At 40.9% G+C, this 23,555-nt stretch overlaps 1 protein-coding gene across 4 annotated transcripts in view; it reads right to left on the reverse strand.

Moving 5' to 3' along the window:
- Nucleotides 1-23,555, reverse strand: part of fhod3b (formin homology 2 domain containing 3b) — a 91,135-nt gene that overhangs the window by 32,884 nt on the left and 34,696 nt on the right. For all 4 annotated transcript variants that reach the window (XM_082551329.1, XM_082551328.1, XM_082551327.1 and 1 more), the window contains exons 4-5: nucleotides 7,663-7,730; nucleotides 5,067-5,172 (exon numbers count right to left, since the gene is read on the reverse strand). In XM_082551329.1, the coding sequence (XP_082407455.1) occupies nucleotides 5,067-5,172; nucleotides 7,663-7,730 (174 nt within the window). The remainder of the gene's footprint in view (nucleotides 1-5,066; nucleotides 5,173-7,662; nucleotides 7,731-23,555) is intronic.

Consider the following 23,555-nt stretch of genomic DNA (forward strand, 5'->3'; position numbering starts at 1 on the left):
ACACAAGAACTTTCTCTTAACATATCAATCTATCGATCTGTCTGGTTAAAGGCTGCTCTAACCCTCGGTTTCCAACAGATTTTTTTCTACTCTTGGCTCTCATTGATGTCAGTGGCAGCCAATATCCCTAATATGGCCAACTTAAAATCATAGCCCAGTCAAATACTGTATATAAAACTTAGATTATTCCTATGGTGATTTTTCTTAACTACAGGTTTCCATTCCAGCTCGACACCACAGCCGCCCGTTCGGCTACAAAGTGCAGAGTACATAAATGAAGCTGGCTGCTCTTACCTTTGTTTACGGTGAAGCGTTTTGGATTGTGACACGCAGATGAAAACCGTTGCACATGTCTTGCTAGTGTGTCACATATAAAATTTAAAGCCTTTGCTACTACAGACACTTAAAATTTGAACAAAAGGCTCTTGTGTTTCAGGTGCACTTTGTGGAAACGGCGGCCACTAAAGTTCCTGCGGTGTGGCTCTAAAAGCTGATCTGTGTGCTGTATTGGGGGGGGGGGTTAGGTCCTAGACAGTTTAAGAGGTAATGAAACACTTGACTAGAACACATCTATCTTTCCCACACTGCCCTTTTGAGCACTTCCTTCTGGAAACCAGGAAGTCAAGGTGCTTCAGCATTGTGGGATTATAACAGCCGTGTCATTAAAACCAGGAGATCTTAAAGTGGTAGCGAGACATAGAAGCCAAGGAAGAGCGAATGAGATAAAAGTATGAAATGAAATATGGGCATAACTTATAGCATAAGGTAATACTTCTAGACTCATATCTTTGAGAGCTATAAATTTTCAAGACTAAGTTAGAACATGCAAGCCCAGGTATATACAGTATAATTCAGTGTGTGATGGCCTTTTGGGTATGGAGATAAGTTATGCCCTGTTTACAAATGTGTTTTCCATCAAATATATATCCTCACTTGCTCTGGAAGCTGAAACAAAAAAGAAAAAGAAAAAAAAAAAAAGAGTCTGTTTCTCCAAATTCCCATACATCAAAAACTAACGCTTCACTTCCAATTTGTTTCCACCAGTGCTTACAGATGGCAAATGTTTTGTCAACAGCAGCATGCAGGCTGAAATAGCACGGCCTCGAAGAAGTGCACGCAGAGAAAGTGTAGCTCAAAACAAAGCTTATGGCGAGGAATGTCAACAGTGAACCTTTCAAAGCAGGGAATAATTACTTCATGTTGACTGTAATTGGTTTGTCTTTAATCTGCCCTCTCTGTCTGTCGCTCCCATTTTTACAGTTACCAATTAAACACGGTTGTTGCTTTTGTTAGCGTTCTTACTATAAATTCTACAAATGGAAAAACCTTGTCATTTGTTCTTCCAACTCCTCTGCCTGTTTTGCTCATGATAATTAGTACCATAGGGATCTTTTTTTAACCACAGTGAAGAAAAAAAAAGTCTGAGCTTACTGATGAAACTTATTTGACCTTTTGGCAAAAGCTGCTTTTATTTTGGGGCTGAGGAAGCACTAACAACGACGAGTTACTGTGCCAACTTTCAGTATTTTATTTGGCACTTTTTAAGACAGAATAGAATGTTTTTTGTCAGAATGGCACAAAGGCACATATTAGGGTGGACCTAAACCACCATCTGATTTATTAGCATTTTGGACTTTACTATAAATGTGGTCTTCATGAAACCCATGGTTCTCAAAGTGTGGTAACATAACATACTGCAGCCTGTGAGTGCCACAAAGGAGGGATAAGCAATTACAGAAGAGGAAGAAGACAAATCTACTTTCAGCTGCTCCCTTATTCACAAGTGATAGCTCCACCTGTTGTATTTGGCAGATTTTTTGTGTCAAATTAAAGACGCACAGCCCCAAAGGGCTTTGTGTCTTTTCCTGACATCGAATCAGGGAACCTTTGCTTCCTAAGTAACAGTTTTTTATTACAGTCAATGCCATATGTCAAGCGCAGGCCTACAATAGTTGCAGTTACAAGTAAAACCCACCAGCTTCTAACCAGACAACACTAACTAATCTAAACGGTAAATGGACTCGTTCTTATGTAGCACTTTTCTACTCTGCTTGAGTACTCAAGTGCCTTAGACAACAAGCCTTATTCATCCATTCACAAGCATGTTGTCCTACACCTATGTGCTTTCTATCTAACACTCATGCTCCAATAAACACATCAGGAGCAACTTGGGGTTCAGCATCTTGCCCGAGGACACTTTGACGGCAAGGGATCAAACCACCAGCCTTCTGATTAGTAGACGACCCACGCTACCTCCTGAGCCACATCACTTTTGACAACTACATCTCTAATCAATGCATTCTCACTAACAACTAGTCACATACTGATGCTTGGTTGGGAACTTCTTGTCATATATTAGTGATATGTATCATGTTAACTCTGTGATAGGTTTTGAAAAAAATGATATGGTTTAAAATACATTCTTTCGCATGTTAACCACGAGTTACAAGTCAAACTTCTCCAACCTGCAACAAGTCTGCTGCAGAGAAAGAACATTTGACAACATTTGACACCTTTTTGGTTTGAGAAACTACATTCTTAACTAAAGAAACATACACTATGAAACCTTTGCTCTGATTTTCATTTCATTAACAAAAGATTTATGATTTCAAGAGCTGCTTTCGAAAGATAATAAATGAGCATGAAAGAAGCACGACCGAGCCTAATGAGGCCTTCATTGCCCTTTTGGCTCTCTTGTGTTTGCAGCTGATTGTAAGATTTACAGGAAGACCAGATGGCACGAGCACCTCTGAAACAGTGACCTCACACCCTTTCCTCTGATGGGGTGATAAGGGCATACAAGCTTTCCCCTGGGTCCAAAAAAAGAAAAAGAAAAAAATCACAGGTCTCCAAGGAGTTAAGCCCATGTCTGGAAGCCCTCCGAGCCAGGTGTGAGGGGCCGTGAAAGGGGCCAGACCCCAACCAGGCAGACACAGAAACCACTCACATCACTGAGGGAGCACTAACCCGCCACAGACACCTCCAGGGGTTTAAGAAGATGGAAAGAGAAAAAAAAAAAAACGAAGAAAAAGAGCAAAGTGAGATGGTGTAGATTGCTAAGAATGCTGCAGGAACAAGCATTTACAATGAAGGCAATGTTCCACAGAGCTAAGGCTGGAGACCTGTTGTTCTAAAATGCAAGCAGACTGGTGTGCACGTGTGACTGTGCCTTTTTCAACTACAAAAGACCCATAAGATTGATATTTATTCTTGAAAGAGAGCAAGATTGTTTTGTCGGGAGGTTTTTAATGCACACCAGACAGACCAGGGTTCAAGGCCACATTCCTCTCAACTTTTTCCTTTTTTTTTTTTTTCTTTTCTTTTTTTTTCCTTTACTGGGCTCAACTTGAAAGACATTACAGCAAAAAGCATTAGAAGTGATCAGTGTTTGATACCAAAGCAATTACTGCTCTTGGTTTGCTATCTGCCTCTGTTCCATTCTCTGTGTGTGCACGTGTGAAAATTTCAGGCAAATAATTCACTCCCCTCTTGGGGATCCTTATGACATAGCTCCTCTTGGAAGTCATCAGCAGTAAAGCCGCCAGATCTATATTCATTTCTGACCTGTACATCTGGGTTCCAGCACATGCTCGACTTGCGTTCGCCAACACATGGCTCACGAGGGAGGGTGATCTACTACACTCCACATTTCCTCAGCTGGTCAGGAGAAATTAGGTCAAAAATTTTAAATGGGTTAGACGGGCTTCAGGGAGAGTGCTAGTTTGGTTTAGGTTCTCATGTTGATGTAAAGATACGGGGAAAGGGGCAGGACTCCAATCCGCAGAGATGAGGCGATAAACTAGCACACGAAGGAAAGGAAAGAGTCTCACATGCTTTGCCAAACATTAAAGGAAAAAAATGGATGTCACAATAAGGAGGAGTGAACAGATATGAGAAGTGGTCTCATCATTCACAGCTGTATGACACTAACATCTCTTGCATGTGGTAAACTCTGAAGTTTCCAAAAACCAGTTGTTATCTGCCTGTCATGTTTTGGCCATTTAACCCGTGTGATTTATCTGTCTGAATCAGAGACGGGGCCAAGTTTAGATGAAGCCTCCAACATTTAAGATCAGCACGCCTGCAGAGGCGGTCTAGGCAGGGGTCATGTTCATGTTTATAACCTGCCGGGGGGGCACCATCAGTACTTTGTCACTTTTTTTCTTTAGTAACAAAAAAATAAATAAAAAAATCAACATTGGCGTGTTAGAAAATTAGAGAGGAAGCATTTGGGCTCATGCTGTAGCTTAGTTTGTAAACACAAGGGAGGTTACATCTGTTGGAAATGTGCAACCAAATTACAGGGGTCAGCTGCACTGTGACCTTTTATTAGGGAGGCTTAATGAAGAAACCACAGATGAGATGACTGAGCTACACAATTGGTTTTTTGTTTTTGTTTTGTTTGTTTTTTTCTAACCGCAATGACTCGATCCAAGCTAACAAGTTCATGTTTATTATGTGTTCTACATATAAAATCAAACATCTAATAAAGCACTGACGTCAAGAGTCCAACTTAATCAACAGAAGTGCAACCAATCTGAATAAGGAGCAGGGAAAATAAAAATGAGAGGGAGGAGAGGAAAATTAGTTTTATGATCTGCAATATCCTGCCAGAACTTTTATTAGACACTTAAGCGTGTGTGACCCACCTCCTCACAGCAGGCTGTTAAATGGTAGTGACCTTGGAGAGAGAGAGAGAGCTGTGGACCTCTAGTATCCCCAAAACATGCTGTCCCTGCCCCCTTTTAACCTCAACGCACATGATCTCTGACATCACCGACACGGGAGACATAAATTAAACAGCTGCTAAACTTGGCCTAGCATCCACATTATCTGTGGCACACATTTGAGTTTGTTTATACGGGTAAAATGTGTGAGTATGAGAAGGTCATCATGCAGAATCATCAATTTACATAGTTTATATAAACACATGTGGCTGTAGATAGGTTTATGGAAAGAAAAGTGTTACTGGATTGATTAATAACATCCTTGTGTTGTAAAATTGAGGTCGGGGGGGGCTGTCAGCTTCACTGGTGCAAAGCTGTGCCGTTCTGCAACGTACATACCCCTGAGGATGTAATTCTGGTAGTTCTGGTCGGCTTCGGCTCCAACTTTTATCAAACACGTGAGTCCTTCGGCCACCACAAACTCGTGCACAAGGTCTTTGTCATCCTGGCAACAGAGAAAAAGGAAAATATCCAAGATTATAAACTCAAACATTTTATTTATTTTGTGTGGATTCATAACAGCAGTTGCCTCGAGAGGGCACTTCATATTGCAAGGTAAAAAAGCCAGAAATGAGAGCATCTTATATGAGCAAGCATTTGGTGACAGTGGGAAGGAAGAACTCCCTTTTAACAGGAAGGAACCTCCAGCAGCCAGAGAGAGCCAACATCAGAAAAGAAAAGACAAAAAAACCCCACAAACTATGGGAGAGAAAAGAAAATGTAGCAGCATATAAATGCATGGCACTCAGTGCACTATGGGAAATCACCCAGCAGCCTGAGCATTTAGCAGCATAACTAAAGAATTGTTCAGGGTCACCTAATCCAGCCCCAACTATGAGCCTCATCAAAAAGGAAAGTTTGAAGCTTAAACTTAAAAACCCGACAGTTGCTTCTATGGTCACTGAAGGATGGCTCCAAATGAAACTCAGATTTCATAGATGCCTTTGTGAAAATGGCCAAATTTCTAGCAAAAACAAACATGCTTACAGCCTTTTGCTGAAAACAGTTTTGGTCTCAAAAGCTAACACCCTTTCATATCAACTGTATGGGGAGCCATTTTTAAATAACTCATTGTTTTAATTGCATTAACTTTAACAGTTATGAATAATCAGAGGTACCTATGCTGAGCCATGTGGGTACAAACACAGGCAGACACTGTATGGCTACTAGCTTTCTGCTAGACTTCATGTCTAACAAACTCAACATCTCTACCTCGTTTTTCATGTTGGTGCCTTTTGAAGTATTTTAAATGCAAATATCTGGCAGGTACCGTGGCGTTCTTGTGGGTAACTGTACTAACAACCTATCCAAACAATGTCTTCTTCAGTTTTGGTGAGGGAAACTCTAGCACTTTATTTGTATGTCAAACAGCACTAACTAACTAAACTCTGTGTCTGGGTGATACATACACATTTTTATATAAGTTTAAATAAAATTATGGATAAATAAAGTAAATGAAATGATGTGAGTGAAGCACAATGAATGTCACAGTGGCTACATCCATTTTAATATACAGTTTATCTGTATTTTTTACTTTATACTATTATATTGATAGAGTTATTCTGGGCATTATATACTTAGCTATAAGGCTAATAAAAAGTAAGCTTAAGAAGCACAGTAATCTGATAAAATCAGCTCAAGAATCTAGTGAGATAATTTATGCTGATCTTTAAAGGCACGGTTTACCCAAGAAAATGTATTTTCTCTTTGGCCTGCAGCGCTTGGTTTAGTGCAGATAGTCACTACAGAAAGGTCCATCTTATCTTGATCATATTATAACTAAATGAATGCCACAAAAACAAGAGAGCTGGTGACTTAATGTGAGCAAATTATAGTAATTTCATCTGCGCACAGTGGGTAAAACCACTGGTTAATCCTCCTGCAAAAAAGATTTACTAAACAACACTTGTAATATTTGTTTTACTGCAGGCAAAAAAACTATTTCTTGTAAGAGAACAGCTACAGACACACTTTACTCATTCCAAATCATCAGCTGGTTAACACTCAGCAGAAGTTTCTCAAATTCAGCAAAAAGTGGCTGCAGATGCAGTGAGAAGTGCAATCTGTTTGCAGCTTGTTCAAATGGATTCCTGTTGCTTCGGCCCCTCCACTTCATCCCACATTTTGTCCTTGATGACAAAACCACCTGCACCTCTCACACCTGTCGATGACTCCATAATTTAAGGCCAAGCATTAGGTTTTCCGCAGGATTTAACATTTTCTGATGCGCTCTACTGTTCAGATGGGATCGAGAGGAAAGCAGCAATAAACACAGTGGGGTGGTCAGGGCTACTTCTCCCCCAGGAGGAAGTCTAAGTGCTTCCAGAACATATTTACCATATATCTGTGATGGAGACTCCAGTCATTTGGCACAGCCTAAACATACAGGCGTGCACTAAAGAAACAGAATGACCAGCAGTTACTAAACTCATACATGTGTATTACAGAACTGGAATGTAGGGAAGAAAGACATCGATCAGAGATATTTTACAAGAATTGTCACTGTTCTCTACAGCTGATAACTCACAGGGACACTCAGAGTGTAAAAAGTAAGGTATATTAATATATCCTGAGCATATATCAATGCCTGTTGCTCTCTTTTCCATTTAACTGTCAGTTATCCCTCCCCCTCTGCGACCGACTGCCCGCTAGCCCAGCCCAGAGTGTGAAGTATGACCAGACCTGAACACTCCACAGCTGCCACGAAGGCAGACTCTCAGCAGCACAACTCTGCCTCAAGAAAACAGTAATGTGTCCAAGTGCGAGCGTGAATGTGTGCACTGACTTCTTGTATGTTAATGCGTTTAAATTGACCAAAGAATTCACAAGATTTTGAAAAAATGATTATGAGAAACACAAAGCACTGTGGGGGTTGAATGAGGTGCAGTTTTAAGATGCTCTTACTAGACATCAGCTAGAATGAATAAATAATTACCTGAAAAATCTGCTTGAGGGAAAAGAGGGCTCTCCGCAGCTCCCGTCCTGTTGAGTTGTAGAGTTTTTCTGTATGGAAAGAAATCAGGGGTGAGTGGAAAAAAAAAAATCAGCTGACAGTCACACATGTGGTATGTAATGTTACTAGACTTGCAGGATGATTCTGACTTTGCTTTAAAGTAATGTGTTTTAACTGCATCAAACTTGACGTTTCCATGGACTGAAAATGTAGAGAAAACCCCTTCATCGTGCACTCATTGGAAGCAATTATCCCCAGTGGTTAAATATGAAAGCTATCCAAAAAGAGAAATAGTGAGAGCAAAACAGTAGGAGCAACTCAGAGAACATCTGCAGTGAGTTAGAGAACAGAGGATGTTTCCTGCTAACATCATACAAAGTCATGCTGGAAATAGCCACCGCAAAGGCTAAGAAACAATACATGCTTTAATCAGTTATGGTAACTCTACAGAGCAGTAAAGGAGAGTTGTGACTGACAGCAATAAAAGCATACATTTCCTGCAACTGCTATTGCCCATCCTTCTCCCTGCATGCAGTTTGCAAAGTTTGCCAGCGAGTGGCACCATTGAGCGCAGATTTAAACGCTCAATCATCACTGCTGTGTGAACTCGCTCTGACTCAGCAAAACCTGCCTGCTACTGCTGCAGATACAGCAACACAGTCCAATGCAGAGCTACTCTCTGTTGGCATCTTATAGCTGTATACACAGTTTCACTTGAAGGGATAGGTGTAAAAACATTAGTATGTACAAAAAAAGAAAAAGGCATCATCAATAAGGCTCACTCTCGCACACAACCACACCACAAAAACATGACCAGCAATACTTAGAACACACAAACAGGAGAAACAACATATTGCTCTGCATACACCCTGCACACACAAACTCTGAGAGAGCTGCCATTAAATGAACTGTGAGAAACACACACTGACGAGCATATACAGATGGGATACAGAGCAAGAGGCTCCTATTCATTATTGTTGCTTGCCTCCTCAGCTGTAGAGCAAATCCCTTCAGCTGACAGAGAAAGAAAGAGAGCAAGAGGAAGGAGTGGGTTTGTTTTCTGCCAGTTCTGTGGACAAACAAAGGCTACTTCTAGACCTTCTAGAGAATAGACCAGACAGAGTGAGCACTCGCGGTCTGGTGCCTTTTCGGTGTCACACAGCATTTTCACAGCATACATAAAACTTCACACGCAGCAAGAGCTAGGACAGGGAGGTCCACTAGGACAACAAACATCTGAGGAAGGAAAAAATTCAGCCAGAACAACACTGTAGTTATTAACACAAATAAATACCTTACATTTTAAAATATCGCCATGCTTACATCTGTCTTAATATTGTTTAATATAAACTTGGCTCTAAATTGCATTCCTAGTTTAAAACCTGCTGCCATGTTCCAGGACGTGTTATCGCAAGAAAAGGTTGTCCACAGTAACCCTACACACTTTTAATAACGTGATCCACTCGCTCTACAGACAGACAAGTAACTGGAGATGCAGACTTCCTGGGACAGGGCCACATGCGGTTCAGAGGCTCATGTTTGACGACATTGTTGAAATCATACATCTCACTATTCAATTCTAGCAGAGTTCATTATCTTTAAAGGATGTCTTATTTGCACAGTAATTCGTGACTTTCGTGGTATTCAGTATGACTAGACCCGGGCCTTAAATGCTTTGCACATTCGGTGCCGTACATGACTCAAATGCCTGATAAGCGTTAGCCTTCTACGGAAGAGTCCTAGCAAGTCACTGGCAGCAACATCCAGAAGGAATAAATCTCTACAAGTCCAGAGGTATTAAGAAGGGAAGCTGTGTGATGTTGGTAATTTATGTCTTTAAAAATAACAGGAAGGAAGTGAGACTGGACCTTTTCACTTTACCCCCCCCCCCCCGAACAGTGTGTGACTCCAGCCTTAGCGAATCACCATTGCCAAGTCTCCACTTTGTCTTCTCAAAGCTGACACATTTTTGTAATTGGATCGGTTTTATTTTGTTTTATACGCTCCTTTTAATCACTGTCATTGTGGTTAAGCACATTGTAATTCTATTGATAAAAGGAAAAGAAATGTAAATTTTAATAGCACAACACTAATAATGGTATAAATTGCATTGAGTTTTATGGCTCGAAAACAAATAAAGATAAAATAATGCCACGTATTCTGAGTCTTTGTATTATGACTACTACCGTGACTGTGCCATTATATCTGCACTGATTGAACATCATGTAAAAACGTGCCAAAGCTTTTTAACAACTCTTTCTCCCCTCGAGGTCAAGGTAGGGTCATACCTTATGCCCGGCAGGAAGATGACTAAGAGTTCAGATTAGCGATCTCTAAACAGACAAACTCTCTGATCACTGGGATGGAAAAACAGAGCGAGATAACTCTGAGTTACTCATCACACCTTCAACATACAAATCAAGCCTGATTTGTGGTTCTACTTAACCTCAAGCCCTGAATCAGTGTGCCCTTTTTCTTCCAAAAGTCTTTACTGCACTTCCACAATAATCAGTCAACAGAGTGCTATAACAGTGATGCATCAGCACATGGGTTTCCACTGAGTTTGACTAAATCCCAGTAGCATGGCGTGTGTCGGTGTCTGTCTGTGCGTGCGTGCGTGTATGTCTGTCAGCAGCGGTAAGACTGAGAAAATTCTTCCACGTACAGCTCCACTGCAGCTTTGCACAAAGGGCTTGTGCTTCTCTACTTAACCATGTAGTTTGTACAGCATTAAATTTGTCATAAAGTTATTCCTGTGCAACATTAAATCAACTGCAGGAACAGACAGTTCCTTCCCTGTCCCCGTCTACGGTCCACACACCGATGCACCTCTCAGAGGTCCATCTCTAATGAGAAATAACTCAGTGGAGATTAGTTCCATACCATTTGGCACAGATATGCACCCAAACGTATGGGCCCTCTGCACTTCTTTATTTAGGAAAGAACTTTTGGAGTGGGACCTCGTTTATTTACAAGAAATGTTTGTGAGTCATGTTCACATGAAACCACCTGACTATTCAAACTCGACAGTTTACTACATTGGCCATGGATTTGTATTGAGGGCTTTTGCAAACCAAATGTTATATGAACAAAGGAAGACATGAGGGATAGCACATAGTTTGCTCACATAAAAACTTTCTGGGCATCGTTCAGTTTTGATTGAAGTTCAGCTGCAGATAGAAGCAAAGCATCTCTCTGCAGTCTAACCTTACGATTGCTTTAATGTACATTTTTTTTAATGTCATGTCGAGTCATGTTGCTCATTACTCTTCACACCCTAAAACAAGACGCCCTCACCGTTAAAACAATGGGTCTGAGGGTGCATCTGAGTTCTGGTTGCTCATCTTTCCTGTCATCTTCAACTTCACCTTAGGCTTTTACTGACAAGCCAACCGAAGACTGCAGAATGACTCAATGCAGTGAAAGTGTTTCTTTGATGGTTCTTGCTGATGCACCAGAGAAAGCAGCTGTTTTCCTCTCTTAAACGGCAACACACCGTTGCATTTTTCTCAGTTCAAATAGCTACAGGGATGTAATGCATTCATAATTATAACAATCATAAAAGTAAGAGCAGGATTTTCATAATTGTCAGGAATGTGCTCAGAGCGGAAGAGTTAAGAAAAAAAACTGCTGTGGTGGGCTGATACATTCAGACAGGCCAGGACTTCAGGGATGGTCACGCTGCTGCTGAGAAAGTAAATCTGTCCTTTGCTGCTTAAATACCTTATGATTCAATGTGTCATTGCCAGCAAATTCCAGCTTCACGTTTCAGGTTTGTATGAGTCACTTTTTCATTGAAATCTCCATCTCAACCTTACCCTAAAACCCACTGTGGTCCAGCTAACAAATGAAACGATAAATAGCGAAACTAATTTGCCAACAAAGTCATTAACCTTGAAAACACTGTTCACATGCCTTTATTCCAGAACGCACTGTAAAATGAAAAGGATGACTACTGCTGCTTATGCATTGCGCAGCAGGCGGAACGCATAAACCACATCCAAAGCACAGCCAGGAAACCCACAAAGACCCCACTGGGCAGGACAACCCCACATACACTGGTGTAAATTAAACTCTGTTTGCTTTTTGGAGAGGATGTGTCAGAGTGGATGTTGAAGAAAAAGATCCTTAACATATTGTACTGCCATGTAAATAAATCTTTTTCCTTTTATACATGTTGCACAATTGCATCAGAAGCTTTCATGTGGGATGCAGAGATGGGAGAAGGTTGAGAAGCATGAAGTATGGTGTGAGGCCTCAGACAATTTTCCAGCAGACTGGGGGGCAGACAAAACTCTTGTGTTTATATGTTAAATGCTTTGAATTTTACTCTGGACTATCTAGACATCTGACCTCATCACTGTCTGTCAGACTAACAATGACTGGATGAGTATTTTTAGCTAAAAGCAAATCACTATGCAAGGTCTTTAGTCTTTCATCACCCACTTAACCATTCCATCTGTGTGTGCTGTGCTGCTAATTAGCAAGTTTACACAAGTTAAAAACAAAAACATGTTTGAGTGACGACGTAAGAAAAGTTAAGATGTTATACAATACTCGAACATGTGACCTGGTTAGAGCGCCAGGTTTACCGAAAGTCCTCATAACATCAAAAGAAGAGAGAAAGAGATAGAAAGGAAAAATGTTTTTTTCATATGTTGTTACTCCTGTTAACATGGTGGAGACTTTTCCCATTTCCCTACCTGGAGTAAACTTAAAGAGGCTCATATTTTTTATTGGACTCTACTTCTTTTAATAGCAGTTAGCCGCTGCGTAAATGCTAACTTAATAAATGGCTAATGTGGTTATGCAATTGGTAATAGTTAAATGGCTAACATGGTTAATATGTGCCTGTTTACTTCACTGAACCAGGGGCTTTACCGACCTCCCAAATTTCTAAGTAAAGACCAAGTTCAGTAAATTTAAATGCTGTTCATGTGTTCAGCTGCTGGTGAGGGCAGAGGCTGCTTTCCTGTCTGTCTGCACTGCTGCCGTGTCAAGGTGTGAGAAAGAGGAGGCTAAGGCAAGCACTGTTGATATTTATGCTGTAGGCTACCAAAGTAATTGTTAGCATCAATTAGAATCTGCGTATTGACTTTTTTGACAACCCTATAAGGTACCTCCTGTCAGCTTGATGTCAGTGAGAGCAAAGATTAGGAAAAAAACTGTCCTAAACATAACAGTCTGACGTTTTTGCCTCACAAGGTTTACTTGTATATCACCTTTGTTTGAAACTTTGTCCATATCTAAGATCAGATCATCAAATGACCACTGTTATAGTATATTACAGTATAGTCGCAGAAGCAGCAATGTCGTAGCAGTGTTTCTAAGCAGCAAACACTGTGTGTAAAGCATTGCCAGGTTAAATAGGAGGACAGAAAAAATTGACATCTGTTAGTGTAGCAACAGTGTGCAATTCAAGCTGTCTGCCATGTGGTGCACGAGCTGCTTTGATCACTTATTACACTTCAGACACTTCCCACAATATTTACTTAAAAAAAAAAAAGCATCAGTTCTCGTGATCCTGGTTAAATCAACCAACTAATAACCTACAAACTACATGAATCAAGATGTACCGTAGCTTCACAACATTAAAGTTCACTTAGCGCCTCAAAGTTCTGTTCAGCTCAAAGCTAGACCTTCAGTCACAAGCCACTGCCTGCCCACGTCTGAATTTAGCCCTGTCCCAGGGAGCCAGGAGCTGTTCCACTGGTCAGTAAAGGCCACAGACTCTGCAAGAGGTCAAAGCTGAGGTCAGACAAACTGTAGCCATCTGGGAGAGCACAGTCTCACATGAGCCAGAATTGCCACATCACTAGCTACCATGTCTAAGGATGAAGGAAACCCTCTTTCATTTTCCTCTTTTGGTATTTTCATGAGAAACTTTTGAGTTTACAGTATCCATAATGGCCCTCTGCAGTCACGAAACATAACAGAACAACAACATCAACACTGCTTCCTTTTCATTTTTTCCCCTTCCTTTTCTCCTTTCTCACTCGGTAACGGAAACCTTGTGTTCCAAAATTTATGAAGAGAAAACACAAGTAATTAAGGTGGAAGACCTCCCAACACGTGCAATGGATTGCAACATTTTGTGGACTGGGGTTTCTCTCTGCTGTTTTTATCCCCTACTCTCTGAGGGAAAACATAAGGTGAATGATGGTTCAATAAAAGCAGATTATAGCACTCAGGTGGAAATCATTAAGCAGGAATGCAGGTATAAATAAGATCAATTCCAACATGTTTGGATTTTAAGTGCAGGATCAAGACAATTTTACGGAAAATATCTGTATATGTGTGGGAGTGTGTGGGCACTAAAGTGCACTACACATGTTGCGCACATGCAGGAATATGCGCACACTCACCCAGGCAGTTCACAAAGTGCACAGAGGAATAAAGACATTAATTAATTTGTTCCTGTTGCCTGGAGTTTATTCAAATGCTTTGGAAGCTGTGATAGAAGACATATGGAGTTGATGGTTTAGATTAGAGGAAACTGACTCAGGGCCACACAGACTGGAGAAGACTCTGTCACTGGCAGCAAGCCGTACATGGACCTACGGGGTGTGAAAGTCTCAGAGCAAAGGCAAACTGCTGAGGCTTGGAACAAGATCAAAATCATCAAAATAACTAGTAAATGTGGGCTTAATCTACTGGGGAAAAAAGAGCTGACATACAGTGCGAGACCGAAAGTCAAATGTGCGTCTCTGCGCCTGGTTTGCTGTCATTAATACAGATCGATTCTACATGAACGATGTTCAGCAGAGATCTTACGAGGTCGGTGATAAATTATGTCTGGAGTCCCAGCACAAAAGCACATGTTCTTTGAAGAATTTTAATGACAGTGTTAGAAACATGCAAATAAACCATGCTAATTTATTTTGATGCGATTTCCTCCACAGATGTTGCACCTACCTGGACTTCCTCTGCACACTGCGCAGAATGAACATTATCTACATTCTCATGAGAGCGGTAAGGGGATCGGGTTTCTGGTCTGCAACACTATCCTGGCAGAGGCATTTGATACCAAGGCATACCACAGCCAAGTTCCAATAAACACAAAAGTCGGCTCAGAGCTCAACAGCGCTCATTGTCCCACGATGGAAGCGGAGATACTGAATTGTTGTGTTTATTGATGTGTTTACATAAGGCTTGGAACGGAGTTAATGCTTTTGTCAGTTGCGATAATTCTTCCAGAAGGTAGCAGTAGCATTTGTCTTTTAGCTTACTGTTTAGATTCATACAGCCATTCATTATTCTTTAGACACTCCTCTGCAGACCTCTTACAGGGCTACTTATCTCTGGTTAAGTCTCTTCAATAAACTGCATGCTAATTATCCATCAAGATACTATCTGACACTGTCAAAGAGAAACAGAAGTGGAAAGTGATGGTGGAATCTGCAGAATTCCAGACAAGGAGAGAGATATGACAGCAAGGCCAGTGTGAGGACAGACAAATCTTTCATTAGTGCCCGCCTGCTTAATTCCTTAGCTACCAGGTGGGGTGACCCTCACAACATAAATATCCTCATGCCCCCCCCTCCCCTTTTTCTTCCCTCCACTTGTTGTGTCGTCCACCCTTTCACCTGCTCAGCAGGGTTCCCCCATACTCACCAGCACTGACACAGATACGTAGTGGAGCGAGGAGAGAAGTTAAAGAACGCATCCATTCAACATACCAGACAAAAGCCTGACACAGATATAAACGAGGGGATCAACATTTTAAGTCCATCTGGTGTAGGTGGACCGTGCAGCAAGGCCAGCTGCAGCAAGGTTCAACCAAGTTACCGCAAACCTGTGGTAACGGCTGGGGCGCAGCATTATTATTTTTGCATCTATATGCTTCTCTAATAAACTGTGTATATAAAATTGGAAGGAGTTTGAGTCTAGGCTATTCCCCATGTGTTGCTTGGCAGCTGCTTCAGGGCAAACAGTTTTTCTTACTGCAGTAAAATGTGCATATAGATGCAAGGCCAGATGTCTAAAGAGAAAAGTTTAAAATCTCACTTCATATATTCCAATTCTGTCACATGTGCGCAGATGCTATAGTTCTGGGTTTTTTAAAAAAAAATCTTTTTATCCATAAAAGACAGATCCACAAAGCCAAGTGCTTTACTCAATTCAGACTTTATGATCCTTAAAATCAAAAAACACTGTATTTTATGTGCTGCAATAGAAAGAGAATTTAAAAGTTTTTCTTCCTTTCTAAAGTTGAATTGGAAAATAGCCAATTATCAGCAATACCCTCGGTGACTCCCCCCTAGCAAGCTTTACCTCCCTTCCTCTCTCAGCCCTCTCGGCCTCTCTGCCCCCGACTTTCTCTGGTCCCTCCTATTCTTAACAACCTGACATGTGGGGAAAAACACCAGTGCAAACTGTGTCCAATAAACACAGTTGTGCTGAGACCACATCTATTTCAGACTGTGCTCTAGGAATAGGAAGTGAACACATGAGTCACAGTACACCATCTCAGTGACCGACTACTCTTAATGGAAAGGAGATGTTGAAGCACCTGATTTCTACACAGACTGGATCCTCTGCTGCCTGCTGCTGTCCTCTGTAGCACCTGTGAGGAAGAGTTTGAAATAAGGATAAACTCTTTCATAGCCCTTAATGCCTCCACATAATTACTACCACCAGCCAACAAGTTGTTCAAATGTGTTGCGCTGGTTATCGCAAAGAGAATGTATCTTCTCTCATTTTAATCACAAACATCACTACTTAGCTACTGAACAAAATAGCCCTGACTGAAAACAGCAGGGCTCAGCTTAATGAGAAAAACTCAAACTGTACAGTAAATGAAGCACAGCACCAGTAAAGAAACTCCCATCAAGCCAGAAACACCAAGCTCCAAATACTACTCATTTATTGGCTGTGTGAAGTCTTTGATCCTGATACAACAATCAAACGAGCTACAGTGTAGTGCACGAGTTTGCTCTTACGCTGTGTGTAATCTTTCCCTTTTGGATTTACCCCTTGAAGTCTCCAGAGTAAAAGAATCTCTAAAGGATTTGTAATGAGGAAAGAACTTTATCAAAAATCCTGTCCAGCTTGTTGGTGGACATAAAACGAGGCACCACTGATGTTCTGCAGCGATCACAAATAGCTACCATGACTATGTCGGGCATTTCATGAGCGCCCCGTCATGACAGATTGTTGCATCTTGGCAGCGGCTTTGTGATGCTGACCTGGGTGTAAAGCGTGATCTGACTGTTGACAGGTGACAGCTTTGGAAAAGGGTGAAGTAAGCACTATTATTGACAACCAAAGTGTAAAGATAAAGTGGGCAATGAAAGCCATTCTCTGATTAAAGAGGCATGATAGCCATGCATGAGGCAGACTGACAATGGAAGCTTTAAATATAAGATGTATAACAGAGTCAAATCTAAATACTTTAACAGACAGCAAATGCAATGAAACCTAACACGAGGCACTTTCATCCTGAGGAGGTAATTATCTGTTTTGTCAAGAAAGTGTTTTGTTTGGACTAATACCGCTTTATTCCCAAGTGTCACTGAAATGAATATAATCCATTCTTGGCACAGGCAATCAAAGGACTCAAAGACCTGTTTTGTCCTCTGGGGCCAACCTGTTTGCCCAACTGGAACAAATTCACCATAAACATGACTGACTGCTTTCTCGTCAAAATCCTACTTAACAATGCCAAATGACTAATGTGTTCACTTTTCAATTCCTCATGGATCATATCAGAAATTTTCCACTTATGTTAGCAGCTGGCAGATAAGGATCAAATATTTGCTTGGCAAGCCAAATAGGTATGGTCGATGACCTGCCTATTGGCACGGTAAATGTTTTTCCCTGGTTTTTGTTTTTCGTGTGGGCTTCGATTGAACGTCTTTCTGCCGGCTGTCTTCTACACATTTTCTGTACATGAGCCCGTGTCGTGACATGTGAACGGTGTAGCAATGCAATGCAGCTGCTTGGCTTTTTTTAAAACACCAATGCAAACAGAGGCACATTTCAGTTACCAAATCCCAGTTTCTCTTTGTTGCACCGTGCTGCGAAGAAAAATCTCAGATATTCAAGCATGTCATCCTCCCGGTCACTTCACCGAGGAGGGTCAAGTGTCACTGGGCCTCACAGTATCCCTGACATGTTTGGACTAGTTTGAATAAATACAGTGATACAGCACTCTGGATCACTGTACCACAGTGGGCTTGCCTCCCAGTGAGAAAGTAACTACAGCCCAAATGAATCCTACTTTGACACACTCAAACACACACAAGAAATTCATGTAGCCAAACTTGTATATCAGTTTTTCCAATATTGCCATTTTTACAGATGGGAAAAAGAAAGTTTTCACCGGATTCTATGCAGTCCTGTGAAAAAAATTAAGTGCACTCTTACTGCTTCCATAGAAATTATGAAGGTAATTAGCAACCAGGTTCTGCACTTAATAATTAGTTAACCATAAGCAAGAGTGAGTTTAAAAGAAGTTGGGGCAGTTCGCTGGTCTGGAGCATTCAGGTGTGTGTTAACACAATGTGACAATCTTCCCAGGACATCCTGGCAAACATCCCACAAGCTCAGACCATGCAATGCTCAGAGAAACTGCAAATCACTCAAGAGCTACATCTCAGACTCTCCAGGCCTCAGTTAGTATGTTAAATGGTAAATGGCCTGTATTTGTATAGCGCTTTACTAGTCCCTAAGGACCCCAAAGCGCTTTACACAACAAGTCATCCACACATTCACACACTGGTGATGGCAAGCTACATTGTAGCCACAGCCACCCTGGGGCGCACTGACAGAGGCGAGGCTGCCGGACACTGGTGCCACCAGGCCCTCTGACCACCACCAGTAGGCAACGGGTGAAGTGTCTTGCCCAAGGACACAACGACCGAGACTGTCCAAGCCGGGGTTCGAACCGGCAACCTTCCGATTACAAGGTGAACTCCCAACTCTTGAGCCACGATCGCCCCCGAGAGATCAAAGTTCATTACAGAAAAAAGACCACCTTTAAGATTGAACTCCTCTATAAATCAAAGTATTCTAGAGTCAAACATAGAGACAGCTGTTCAACAGCTAAAGCTGAATCAGGACAGTGATCCCAAATTACAGACAAGATCCGAGGTGTGACAAAAGTCCAGACCTCAACCGGATTGAAATGCTGTGGTGGGACCTTAAGAGAGCTATGCATAAATGAGTGCCTGCAAACCTCAATGACCTGAAGCACTCTTGTAAAGAAGAGCGTGCCAAAATTCCTCCCCAGCGATGTGAGAGACTGATAAAGTCATACAGAAAACGATTACTTCGAGTTATCACTGCTGAAAGTACTTCTACAAGCTACTGAATTATGGGGTGCACTTAGTTTATCCGAGGACTGCAAAGAATCCTGCGATAAACTTTCTTTTTCACATGACTATATATTATCGTATGTGCATGTGAAAATTTTAAGTTGTGCAATGCAGATAAAATGCTTTGTATGATGTGGAAATGGTGAACAGCCAATTCCACTGTTTACATAGCTTTATGTGTATGCATGCATAAAGAATATTTGCCAACACATAAACATCGGAATTTTTTATTTTAATCAGCACCAGCCCCAAAAATCCATTATTAAACCATTGTTTGTTTTTACACTTTTCACATGTATTTCAAAAGGGAAAAGTTTTACTGAAAACAACCCCAAAAACATCTGCTATTTCAGATTATGCCCACATTCAAAAGAAAAGACACGAGGAAAAATTACTGCCTCAATGAAAGTGAGATAGCGAACGTCTGTTGTACCGGCAACTGCTGTCCGTTTTGATGAGAGACATACCTGGCTTTCAGCAAACATGCCCCAGCAATATAAATGGCGCTCAAGAGATTTTTGGAAAACCACCATTAAGAGCAAGTCATGCATTGCTATAGCATGACAGTGTCGAGGTGCAAAGGGATTGGCTGGCACACATAAAGTGCCCTCAATTTCTGATAGGATGAAAAGGAGTTCTGGCTCACAGAACTACTGAGGATCAACCGTCTTTTGGCATGAAAGAATGTGAAGTGTTCTCTTGCCTTATTTAGCCAAAGACAGCCATCATATCACAGAGCGTGCAGAGGGGGGGCAGAGGTGCAGCCAAGATTATGATCCAAAGCAATAAAAACCAACGTCAACAACACATACCTTGAAGTAACGTAAAAATATTTGTGGTATGGGGATGACAAAAAGTGTGCACAGGGGGATAAGAGACGTGATAACATCCAAAACGATGGGCCAGATATTCATTAAGTGGAGGAGCTATTCAAAGACTTAATCCAGAGCAGCCTCCTCTGCTAAGTTTGCCAAACATAACAAGATATGTAATGAGAGTTTTAGCTCGCCCACTCTCTTTTATATTCCAGCTAATAATACATTAGATTAGATTTCTATATTAATGGCTACAGAAAGCTACTACTGGCACAGTCTGGTGTCCTCCTTTCACCTTTTTCTCCATCTTGTCCAGCGATGCTGAACTTCAACTGTCTTTTGTGAAGGCAGGATCTTTATTTTTCCTGTGTGTGAGTGTTTGTCTGCTTGTGTTTCTATGTGACAACTGGGTGTTTGTGTGTGTGTGTTTCTTCCTGGATAAGACACAGAGATAAGAGATTCCCAGCAGCCTTTAAAAGGAACAGCATGGGAGTAACGACTAAACATGTGACAGTAAACAAAATGAATAAAAAAGGACGAAGCTGTTCAAGGAAAGTTTCAACAGAAATGGCAAATAAGACGTGTTCCACCTTTTAAGCATGAGCATTTTACTGATATTCTTCAACTGGTTCAGTGTAGAGTGGGTGCTTTCACCACCCTAACCCCTAGAGGTCTCTCTCCAATGTTTTTTTTTTTTTTTCTCCTAGCTTCACTATGTTTGCATGACAAGTAGAGTTAACAGGTTTAACTATCCCAACAAGACGGGAGGCCAGTGTAATAAAGACGGGGGGTGGGGTGGGGGGCTTGCTCTGTGCGCAGTAGGGGGTGAGATTTACGCATGGCTGAATTTAAATCCATGGAGACACAAAGATGAAGAAAAACTCTTGCATAATTTGGGTCACTTGAGATAACACTCAGATTTTAGCATTTTATCCCCTTTCTACCAAAGTGAGGGCAAAAAATGACTAATATAAGTTTGTCATAGATGACGGATACTTACGTCTGCATCATCATGAGACATCAGCAGTATGTCTGCTTTATAGTATAACTAAAATGTGTTTTTCTTCATCAAACTTAAGTTCTGTAAATTTCAGGATAATGACTTTTAGAATACTTTGATACTTTCTGAGGTAATTCTGCATAATTCTCCACTCGCACAACAAATTCATAGAGCAACAATTATTTATCCAGGAGATGATTTGGACACAATAGCCAAAAAAACAAAAAAACAATAAGTATGATTTGGACAGTGCAAACAATGCATGACCACACATACCTTTGGGGTATGTTTTGCATAAAGGTACAGGGTAGGGCTTCACAGTTGGAAGCCCCGGTGTGCTTTTCGTACAGCGGCCATGACAGATTCTAAATCTTAAAACTCACTTCAAATGTTTTTCATCTTGATCAACCATGATCTACCCATAAAATCAACTATTTTTAAAAGCCAAATCCCAAAAAGAAAAAAAAAAATTCCACTTGACCTACATATACCCCTGTTCCACCTACCCTGCAACTCCTAAAAAAAAGGTGAAGAAAGCATGCAGTAATACCGTGTTCGGGTGGGGGGGGTTTCTGGGTCTGCATAAGGCAATATTTTAGCAGGCAGCAGCCCTGCACGATCACACTGTAACAAGTTCAGACACCTTAGCCCAAGACTGGTACAAGAATCAGGCCTTTTGATGTTTGCACATTAACCTCCTCCATTCCTCAGGTACTCCCCCACTCTATCACATCTCCCACCCTGTCTTGACCCTGTGCCAGTTTCGCCAAAACCTTTTCAAGCACACCTGGTAGTGGTTAGGCTCAATCACAGCACAAAAGCTCCTGAGTGCTGCTGGAGAAAAAAAAAAGAGGAAAAAAAATATAGGAAGAACTCAACAGTAAAGACAGCAAAGATGTGCTAACAAGACTATCTACTGTACTTCAGAGTGGATTTACAATGTGACAAACAATTCTTTTGTAAATATGAAACCTTTTATTGAGCCGCTTGTGTTACTGGATAGTGCATCTGGATCAAAGATAATTGTAGGAACAAGTATGAAAGTGTTATGTACTTTTTTCTTTTCTTTTTTTTTAACACAACCACACTTATCCACAGTGAGCATATTTTGTAACAACAATGAACAGGGCCAGCTCATTACAGTGCAGGGGCGAGGTTCCAGTGTTTTATCACACCTGCTGAGGAAAGTTAAAGCACTTTTCCATAGGTGGAGCCAGTGGATCCATTTTCACATTCACCAGCTGCTGTGTCACAGGCTTTACGGAAGGCGTAATTTCACTGATTTAGATCAAATTTCACAGTTCAGGAGAGTTAAAACGAGTTTTTCTTCCAGGAAACCCCCTGACTCTGTAAGGACTAAATCTGTAGTATATTAGATACTCAAATGAAAACAACTTTGTGTTCCCAGTATTGTATCTCTACAAATTGTGTTCATATTCTTAAAAAGAAATAAAAGAAAAAACTTGCTGTTCCAAAGATGAAGCAGGTATTGGACTGGCCTACGCTCTGATCTTGTTCAGATAAATGTGAAACTTTGGAAATGCTCGACCACCCCAGCTGGATTCCATAAAAACATTAAAACGGCCTTTGCACTTGGTAAAAGCCACAGAATTTAGCTAGCAGACAACATAATTTCTATACATTCTAAATATCACATGATTAAAAGGAGAAGAGGTTAGATAAGCGGAGCAGAATATACAACATAATTACAGACCTACAAACAAAAGCTGTGTTTGGACTGAGAACAATGGCCGCTTGAAAATGGGTGCCTATCGCTAAGATTTGCATACCGTTTCCGTATAAGGAGGAAGAAAGCACATTTTGTTAAACGACTAAAGCGAAAAGTGAAACAGTCCGAACAGCATCCAGGGGAAAAAAAACAGACGTGTGTTTACAAAGTCAGCGTAAAGGCACAGTTTCATTTAGTCTCCTTCACCTAGTATTGAACAGTTTGAAGTGCTGTAATGTTTGATCAGTGGGTGGGGATAATTATTTTTTTCCCTTTTTATTGGTTTTCTATTGATTGGACAAACAACGACAGCTGTGCTCCATAAATAGTGTCCAGCACAAGATCCATACTACCTAATTTAGTGGTTTAGTTTTACATTTTCAGATCTAATTTTGTCTGCTGTACTTGGTGATATCTGATGAGATCACTGGTGTGCTGTTACAACTTTATAACCATCCCAGTTTTATTCTTGTTGATCTGTTCTATGATGGACCTGCATAAAGTTGCCAATTTCTTTGTAATGATAGCTCACCTTAGTAACATTTTACAATTTCAATATTAGTGTGTGCTTACAATCTTTATGCTTATAACCACATGTAATCGGTACGTCCCAAACTTTGCCCTCATTAGATATGAATAGAAACAAGCTGAAATCAAATATTCCGAGAGTACTGCTGTTATTCTAAACAGAAACATGGTAGAAGCTAAATTTGAGAAAGGGGATGAACAGAACAACAGAATAACATAATAAATTTTGGGGCAATGTTTATGTTTTTATTTAACTGTTAGCAAGATCCAGCAGAATATGAATAGATGGATGGATGGATGTTAGCAGGATGGTGCAAAAAAACAAAACAAAATCTCTGGTTGATTTTCATATAGTAAGATGGAGAAGTAAACATTTTTAGTACTTTCATTTTTAAAGTTTGTCAAGGACTTGGTCTTGCAGCTTATGAAGCAGGCCTCAAGGCCACAGCTCGAGGAGGTGTGCACTCAAGGGTTGACAGACTTTA

Source organism: Aulonocara stuartgranti, assembly GCF_965226115.1.
Source record: "Aulonocara stuartgranti genome assembly, chromosome: 11".
In the NCBI taxonomy this organism is placed as follows: domain Eukaryota; kingdom Metazoa; phylum Chordata; class Actinopteri; order Cichliformes; family Cichlidae; genus Aulonocara; species Aulonocara stuartgranti.